This window comes from Blennius ocellaris (genome assembly GCF_963422515.1).
Source record: "Blennius ocellaris genome assembly, contig: SCAFFOLD_58, whole genome shotgun sequence".
NCBI lineage: Eukaryota > Metazoa > Chordata > Actinopteri > Blenniiformes > Blenniidae > Blennius > Blennius ocellaris.
The window spans coordinates 203,112-213,111 of record NW_027661901.1 but is presented as its reverse complement, the minus strand read 5'-3'; the positions used below and the strand labels follow the sequence as shown (position 1 = coordinate 213,111).

At 51.7% G+C, this 10,000-nt stretch overlaps 1 protein-coding gene across 6 annotated transcripts in view; it reads right to left on the bottom strand.

The window, feature by feature from the left end:
• corin (corin, serine peptidase) overlaps positions 1-10,000 on the bottom strand; it is a 43,045-nt gene that overhangs the window by 498 nt on the left and 32,547 nt on the right. For all 6 annotated transcript variants that reach the window (XM_080522129.1, XM_080522125.1, XM_080522127.1 and 3 more), the window contains 12 exons: positions 9,797-9,902; positions 9,107-9,277; positions 8,005-8,147; positions 7,679-7,806; positions 6,700-6,781; positions 4,534-4,627; positions 4,345-4,451; positions 4,126-4,275; positions 3,174-3,282; positions 1,678-1,814; positions 626-800; positions 1-551 (listed from right to left, as the gene is read on the bottom strand). The exon at positions 1-551 is cut by the window's left edge and continues 498 nt beyond it. In XM_080522129.1, the coding sequence (XP_080378255.1) occupies positions 472-551; positions 626-800; positions 1,678-1,814; positions 3,174-3,282; positions 4,126-4,275; positions 4,345-4,451; positions 4,534-4,627; positions 6,700-6,781; positions 7,679-7,806; positions 8,005-8,147; positions 9,107-9,277; positions 9,797-9,902 (1,482 nt within the window). In that variant the 3' untranslated portion in view covers positions 1-471. The remainder of the gene's footprint in view (positions 552-625; positions 801-1,677; positions 1,815-3,173; positions 3,283-4,125; positions 4,276-4,344; positions 4,452-4,533; positions 4,628-6,699; positions 6,782-7,678; positions 7,807-8,004; positions 8,148-9,106; positions 9,278-9,796; positions 9,903-10,000) is intronic.

Sequence of the window (10,000 nt, the reverse complement as noted above, 5' to 3'; positions counted from 1 at the left end):
AGGGTTTGGACTATGGAGGATCTAGACTATGGAGGATCTGGACCATGGAGGATCTGGACTATAGAGGGTTTGGACTATGGAGGATCTGGACTATGGAGGATCTGGACTATAAAGGGTTTGGACTATGGAGGATCTGGACTATGAAGGATCTGGACTATGGAGGGTTTGGACTATGGAGGATCTGGACTATGAAGGATCTGGACTATGGAGGGTTTGGACTATGGAGGATCTGAACTATGGAGGGTCTGGACCATGGATAATCTGGACTATGGAGGGTTTGGTCTATGGAGGGTCTGGACCATGGAGGATCTGGACTATAGAGGGTTTGGACTATGGAGGATCTGGACTATGGGGGATCTGGACTATAGAGGGTTTGGACTATGGAGGATCTGGACTATAGAGGGTTTGGACTATGGAGGATCTGGACTGAGGACATTCTGGACTCTGGTGGGCTGGGTCTTGAGGACCAGGTCACAGCCGGCTCTCGAGTGTTAAGGCGTCTTTTTCTGGGACGACTTCTTGGCGAGGGGGCGGAGCTTCAGCTTCTCCTTCTGCCAATGAGAGTGAAGGTAGTGAGCCGCCGCCGCCGCCTGACGGACCACAGAAGAAGAAAGGTGTCGCTGACCTTTGACCTGCCGTGTGAGCAGCCGGGGCCCCGCCAGCCCGATGGCCAGGGCCCCGACCGGCGCCGTGGTGAGGATGGCGAGGACGGCGAGGGTCAGCACGTCCAGGCCGAAGCCCACCAGAGCCTCGTCCCCCTGCTCCCGGGCCAGGTCCAGGGCCTTGGAGCCGATGGCCGCCTGGCGGTAAACAAACAAACAAACAAACAAACAAACAACTGAACCCCACCAGAACTTCAGCCAGTACACAGCTTGTCTACTAACGGTCTACTTTTGGTCTGCGTTTGATCCACATTTGTTCTACATTCCATCTACAGATGGTCTACATCCGGTCTACATTCGTCTAAAGACAGTCTACATTCACTCTACAGACAGTCTACACTCACTCTAAAGACAGTCTACGTTCAGTCTAAAGACAGTCTACATTCACTCTACAGACAGTCTACACTCACTCTAAAGACGGTCTACATTCACTCTACAGACAGTCTACACTCACTCTAAAGACGGTCTACATTCAGTCTAAAGGCGGTCTACACTCAGTCTAAAGGAAGTATACACTCAGTCTAAAGACTGTCTACAGTCAGTCTAAAGAAAGTCTACATTCAGACTACAGACCGTCTACATTCAGACTACAGACAGTCTACTTTCAGACTACAGACTATCTACATTCAGACTACAGACAGTCTACATTCAGTCTAAAGACGGTCTACATATATACTACAGATAGTCTACATTCGGTCCAAAGACAGTCTACATATAGACTACAGACTGTCTACATTCAGTCTAAAGACAGTCTACATTCGCACTACAGATAGTCTACAGTCAGTCTAAGGACAGTCTACATTCAGACTACAGACAGTCTACATTCAGTCTAAAGACAGTCTACATTCAGTCTACTGCATTTGATCTACATTTGGTCTACATTCTATCTACAGCCAGTCTACAGACATTCTATGTTCAGTCTATATACGGACAACATTCGGTCTGTTTTAGGTCTACATTCAGTCTACAGCTGGTCTACATCAGGTCTATGGCGGTCTATGTTTGGTCTACAGACCTGCACGGTGGCCTTGGGCAGCCAGGCCAGAGCAATGAAGACCTTCTCCTTCAGGTTAAAACCTCCCAGATGAACCAGACCGAAGGTGACCAGCAGGCGGACCAGCAGACCCAGGAGGATGCAGGCCAGTCCCAGACCTGCAGGAACAGAGACCAGCACCGTTCAGGAGGGGAGCCGGTCCTGCTCGTCCTCTGCTGGTGTGTTACACTGACCTGCAGTACCAGGGTACTGACCCACGGAACCAGGGTATTAACCCACAGTACCAGGGTACTGATCCACGGAACCAAGGTATTGACCCACAGTACCAGGGTACTGACCCACGGAACCAGGGTATTAACCCACAGTACCAGGGTACTGACCCACGGAACCAAGGTATTGACCCACAGTACCAGGGTACTGATCCACGGAACCAGGGTATTAACCCACAGTACCAGGGTACTGACCCACGGAACCAGGGTATTGACCCACGGAACCAGGGTATTCACCCACGGAACCAGGGTATTGACCCACGGAACCAGGGTACTGACCCATGGAACCAGGGTATTAACCCACGGAACCAGGGTACTGACCCACGGAACCAGGGTACTGACCCATGGAGCCAGGGTATTGACCCACGGAACCAGGGTATTGACCCACAGTACCAGGGTATTGACCCACAGTACCAGGGTACTGACCCACGGAACCAGGGTCTTGACCCACAGTACCAGGGTATTGACTCACAGTACCAGGGTACTGACCCACGGAACCAGGGTACTGACCCACGGAACCAGGGCATTGACCCACAGTACCAGGGTACTAATCCTGGTACCGTGGATACTACAAACAGTAGGAGGTCAACTTACAGACAGTACTGGGGTACTTACTGACGGTATCGAGGTTCAGCTTGGTGACGGCATGAGGGTACTTACCGACGGTATGAGGGTACTTACAGACGGTATGAAGGTACTTGCAGATGGTATGAGGGTACTTACAGATGGTATGAGGGTACTTGCAGATAGTATGAGGGTACTTACAGATGGTATGAGGGTACTTACAGACGGTATGAAGGTACTTGCAGATAGTATGAGGGTACTTACAGATGGTATGAGGGTACTTACAGACGGTATGAAGGTACTTGCAGATGGTATGAGGGTACTTACAGATGGTATGAGGGTACTTACAGACGGTATGAAGGTACTTGCAGATGGTATGAGGGTACTTACAGATGGTATGAGGGTACTTGCAGATAGTATGAGGGTACTTACAGATGGTATGAGGGTACTTACAGACGGTATGAAGGTACTTGCAGATAGTATGAGGGTACTTACAGATGGTATGAGGGTACTTACAGACGGTATGAAGGTACTTGCAGATGGTATGAGGGTACTTACAGATGGTATGAGGGTACTTGCAGATAGTATGAGGGTACTTACAGATGGTATGAGGGTACTTGCAGATAGTATAAGGGTACTTACCGACGGTATGAGGGTACTTGCAGATAGTATGAGGGTACTTACCGACGGTATCGGGGTTCAGCTTGGTGACGGTGATCTCGGCTCCGATCAGACCAAATAGAAGTGGCTGAAACACGTCCCAGGACCGTCCCAACATGGCCGCCACCGGAGTCTGGAGCAGAACATATTGATCAGAACGTTGACCAGGAGACTGATCAGGACATTGATCAGGACGTTGATCAGGATATTGATCAGGATATTGATCAGGACGTTGATCAGGACGTTGATCAGGATATTGATCAGGATATTGATCAGGACGTTGATCAGGACGTTGATCAGGATATTGATCAGGACGTTGATCAGGATATTGATCAGGACGTTGACCAGGAGACTGATCAGGAGACTGATCAGGACATTGATCAGGATATTGATCAGGACGTTGATCAGGATATTGATCAGGATATTGATCAGGACGTTGACCAGGAGACTGATCAGGACATTGATCAGGATATTGATCAGGATATTGATCAGGACGTTGATCAGGATATTGATCAGGACGTTGACCAGGAGACTGATCAGGACATTGATCAGGATATTGATCAGGATATTGATCAGGACGTTGATCAGGATATTGATCAGGAGACTGATCAGGACATTGATCAGGACGTTGATCAGGATATTGATCAGGAGACTGATCAGGACATTGATCAGGACGTTGATCAGGACGTTGATCAGGACGTTGATCAGGACATTGATCAGGAGACTGATCAGGATATTGATCAGGACGTTGATCAGGAGACTGATCAGGATATTGATCAGGACGTTGATCAGGACGTTGATCAGGACGTTGATCAGGATATTGATCAGGACGTTGATCAGGACGTTGATCAGGACATTGATCAGGACATTGATCAGAACATTGATCAGGACGTTGATCAGGACATTGATCAGGACGTTGATCAGGACGTTGATCAGGACATTGATCAGGACACTGATCCGGGCTCAGGTCTGGTACCTTGTCTGTTTTCCAGGCCAGAGCCGCCAGAAAGGCCAGAACTAGCGTGCTCAGCCCCCCCGCTCCGGCAAATCCAACCACATGGCTGCAGAAGACTGAGAAGATGGAGAGTCCCAGCAGCAGGAGGGTTCTCCTCAAGACCAAGTCCTCCTGCAGACCACACAGACCATGAGGACCAGCAGGTCTTCTGACAGGACTACATGAAGACCTGGGTCGGACCTGGTCTGTGCTGGGGAACCAACAGAGGAACATGCCCAGAATGAGTCCGGCTCCGACGCCCCCGACCACCTCCAGTAGACCCTTGAGGATGTTCATCCACGTGGAACCTGCAGGAAGTGAAACGGTGAAGAACAGGAAGATTTAACGTCCTGACAGGAAGTGAAACGGTGAAGAACAGGAAGTCTTGACCTGTGGAGAAGGCGATTCCCAGACAGGTGGAGAACCCGGTGATGGCCAAAATATCATCAAAGCTCCCAGCAGCCATCAGCAGCGTGGGAATCCCCTGAGGAGCAGAGCATCACGTCATAGAACGTCACCATGTCATAGAGCGTCACCACGTCATAGAGCGTCACCACGTCATAGAGCGTCACCACGTCATAGAACGTCACCACGTCATAGAGCGTCACCACGTCATAGAACATCACCACGTCATAGAGCGTCACCACGTCATCGAGCGTCACCACGTCATAGAGCGTCACCACGTCATAGAGCGTCACCACGTCATAGAACGTCACCACGTCATAGAGCGTCACCACGTCATCGAGCGTCACCACGTCATAGAACATCACCACGTCATAGAGCGTCACCACGTCATAGAGCGTCACCACGTCATAGAGCGTCACCACGTCATAGAACGTCACCACGTCATCGAGCGTCACCACGTCATAGAACATCACCACGTCATCGAGCGTCACCACGTCATAGAACGTCACCACGTCATCGAGCGTCACCACGTCATCGAGCGTCACCACGTCATCGAGCGTCACCACGTCATCGAGCGTCACCACGTCATAGAACATCACCACGTCATAGAGCGTCACCACGTCATAGAACATCACCACGTCATCGAGCGTCACCACGTCATAGAACGTCACCACGTCATAGAGCGTCACCACGTCATCGAGCGTCACCACGTCATCGAGCGTCACCACGTCATCGAGCGTCACCACGTCATAGAACATCACCACGTCATAGAGCGTCACCACGTCATAGAACATCACCACGTCATCGAGCGTCACCACGTCATCGAGCGTCACCACGTCATAGAGCGTCACCACGTCATAGAGCGTCACCACGTCATAGAACATCACCACGTCATAGAACATCACCACGTCATCGAGCGTCACCACGTCATCGAGCGTCACCACATCATAGAACATCACCACGTCATCGAGCGTCACCACATCATCGAGCGTCACCACGTCATAGAACATCACCATGTCATAGAGCGTCACCACGTCATAGAACATCACCACGTCATAGAGCGTCACCACGTCATAGAACATCACCACGTCATAGAACATCACCACGTCATCGAGCGTCACCACGTCATCGAGCGTCACCACGTCATAGAGCGTCACCACGTCATCGAGCGTCACCACGTCATCGAGCGTCACCACGTCATAGAACATCACCACGTCATAGAACATCGCCACGTCATAGAACATCACCACGTCATAGAGCGTCACCACGTCATAGAACGTCACCATGTCATAGAGCGTCACCACGTCATAGAACATCACCACGTCATAGAGCGTCACCACGTCATAGAACATCACCACGTCATCGAGCGTCACCACGTCATAGAACATCACCACGTCATCGAGCGTCACCACGTCATCGAGCGTCACCACGTCATCGAGCGTCACCACATCATAGAACATCACCACGTCATAGAACATCACCACGTCATAGAACGTCACCACGTCATAGAACATCACCACGTCATAGAACGTCACCACGTCATAAAGCATCACCACGTCATAGAACATCACCACGTCATAGAACGTCACCACGTCATAGAACATCACCACGTCATAGAACGTCACCACGTCATAAAGCATCACCACGTCATAGAACGTCACCACGTCATAGAACATCACCACGTCATAGAGCGTCACCACGTCATAGAACATCACCACGTCATAGAGCGTCACCACGTCATAGAACGTCACCACGTCATAGAACATCACCACGTCATAGAACGTCACCACGTCATAGAACATCACCACGTCATAGAACGTCACCACGTCATAGAACGTCACCACGTCATAGAACGTCACCACGTCATAGAACATCACCACGTCATAGAACGTCACCACGTCATCGAGCGTCACCACGTCATAGAGCGTCACCACGTCATAGAACGTCACCACGTCATAGAACGTCACCACGTCATAGAACATCACCACGTCATAGAACGTCACCACGTCATAGAACATCACCACGTCATAGAACGTCACCACGTCATAAAGCATCACCACGTCATCTTCAGGACCAGCGTCTCGGTAAGAGAGTAATCCAATGGATTACTGTGGAGTAATCAGACTACCTGGTCAGAGGAAGGCGTCTCACCTTGTCCACTCCGAAGCCGTCCTTCTGCAGGAGCAGCATGGAGGGAACCACCACTGCAGGGGACACTGCTGCTAGCACAAAGCTACACACACACACACTGTGTTCAACATGGCCGCCGTCAACCGTCTCCTGCTGAAGCACTGACCCCCCAACCGACCCCCCAACCGACCCCCCGACCCCCCAACCGACCCACCGACCCCCCAACCGACCCCCCAACCGACCCACCAACCGACCCACCAACCGACCCACCAACCGACCCACCAACCGACCCCCCAACCGACCCACCGACCCCCCGACCCCCCAACCGACCCCCCAACCGACCCACCGACCCCCCGACCCCCCAACCGACCCACCGACCCCCAACCGACCCCCCAACCGACCCCCCAACCGACCCACCGACCCACCAACCGACCCCCCAACCGACCCACCGACCCCCCAACCCACCGACCCCCCAACCGACCCACCGACCCCCCAACCGACCCCCCAACCCCCCAACCGACCCACCGACCCCCCAACCGACCCCCCAACCGACCCCCCAACCGACCCACCGACCCCCCAACCCACCGACCCCCCAACCGACCCACCAACCGACCCACCGACCCCCCAACCGACCCCCCAACCGACCCCCCAACCGACCCACCGACCCCCCAACCCACCGACCCCCCAACCGACCCCCCAACCGACCCACCGACCCCCCAACCGACCCCCCAACCGACCCACCGACCCACCAACCGACCCACCGACCCCCCAACCGACCCCCCGACCCCCCAACCGACCCACCGACCCACCGACCCCCCAACCGACCCCCCAACCGACCCACCGACCCCCCAACCGACCCACCGACCCACCGACCCCCCAACCGGTTGGTTGGTTGGTTGGTTGGCTGATTGATTGATTGATTGATTGATTGATTGATTGATTGATTGATTGATTGATTGATTGATTGATTGATTGATTGATTGATTGATTGGTTGATTACCCCAGGATGAAGCACCAGATCCAGGGTAGTTTGAGCAGGAAGTGAGAAACCACAGCGATGACACTGGCCTCCACCACACAGGGACCCACTGCAACACGCACACACACCGCCTTCAGTCTCCGCAGCGCCTGATACACACACACACACACACACACACACACACACACACACACACACACACAAACAGAAACTATGACTAAGACTGTACTCACGGTCTATCTACGTATATCTCTATGTGTCTATAGATAGATAGTCTAAATGTGTGTGTGTGTGTGTGTGTGTGTGTGTGTGTGTGTGTGTGTGTGTGTGTGTGTGTGTGTGTGTACCGACGGGTCCAGGCCCAGCCCCGCCCTGGTCAGGATGATTGACAGCGCGATGTTCCTCAGAGCAGCCGACCAATGAGTGTCGATGTAGACGGCGTCTGAGATGTAGGGGAGGTTACGCAACAACAGGCCTGCCAACAGCATGCCTACACACACACACACACACACACATAGATATAGATACAGTATACAGATATACATATGTGAGAGAGAGAGCAGTAGAGTAGACTAGAGTACAGTACAGTAGAGTACAGTACAGTAGAGCACAGTAGAGTACAGTAGAGTGCAGTACAGTACAGTAAATTAGAGTAGAGCACAGTACAGTACAGTAGAGTACAGTACAGTAGAGCATAGTAGAGTACAGTACAGTACAGTAGAGCACAGTAGAGTACAGTAGAGTGCAGTACAGTACAGTAAATTAGAGTAAAGCACAGTACAGTACAGTAGAGTACAGTACAGTAGAGCATAGTAGAGTACAGTACAGTACAGTAGAGCACAGTAGAGTACAGTAGAGTGCAGTACAGTACAGTAAATTAGAGTAGAGTACAGTACAGTACAGTAGAGTACAGTACAGTAGAGCATAGTAGAGTACAGTACAGTACAGTAGAGCACAGTACAGTACAGTACAGTACAGTAGAGTAGAGCACAGTAGAGTACAGTACAGTACAGTAGAGTACAGTACAGCACAGTACAGTACAGTACAGTACAGTAGAGTAGAGTACAGTAGAGTAGAGCACAGTACAGCACAGTACAGTACAGTAGAGTAGAGTACAGTAGAGTAGAGCACAGTAGAGTACAGTACAGTACAGTAGAGTACAGTACAGTACAGTAGAGTACAGTACAGTACAGTAGAGTACAGTACAGTAGAGCACAGTAGAGTACAGTACAGTACAGTAGAGCACAGTACAGTACAGTACAGTACAGTAGAGTAGAGCACAGTAGAGTACAGTACAGTACAGTAGAGTACAGTACAGCACAGTACAGTACAGTACAGTACAGTAGAGTAGAGCACAGTAGAGTACAGTACAGTACAGTACAGCACAGTACAGCACAGTACAGTACAGTACAGTAAAATAGAGTAGAATACAGTCCATTAGAGTACTACCCAGCAGGGGGGGGAAGGGGGGCAGGCGGGGCAGTTGGATCAGTCCCACCAGTTTCCCTCCGAGATCAGAGACGATGAAAAGAACGACGAGACCGAAGATGTTGGACCCTGGGAGACATTGTCCCCCGGAGACGGACCAGAGACACCCGAACAGCACCGCGTACAGAGACGCTGGGACAACACAGTCAGTACACAGTCAGTACACAGTCAGTACACAGTCAGTACACAGTCAGTACACAGTCAGTACACAGTCAGTACACAGTCAGCACACTCTCACTCTCACGCACACACACACACTCGCACGCACACACACACACACTCTCACACACTCGCACGCACACACACTCTCACACTCTCACACACACACACACACACACACTCTCACACACACACACTCTCACACACACACACTCTCACACACACACACTCTCACACTCTCACACGCTCGCACGCACGCACACACTCTCACACACTCGCACGCACGCACACACTCGCACGCACGCACACACTCTCACTCACTCACTCACTCACTCACACACACCACAACCCCACCAAGGTACACACACACACACACACACACACTCACACTCACACACACACACACACACACACACACACACACACACACACACACACACACACACACACACACACACACACACACACACACACACACACACACACACACACCTCTGGTGATCAGCAGGTTGACGAGGCCTTCAGGACGCTTGTTGTTCAGACTGATGCAACAGGAGCCGCAGGAGGAGGAGGAGGAGGAGGAGGAGGAGATCTTCATCTACAGAGTTCACAAGGGTCTTCACTGGAGTTACAAGTACAACGTTCTGTGTGTGTGAGTGTGAGTGTGAGTGTGTGCGTGCGTGCGTGCGTGCGTGT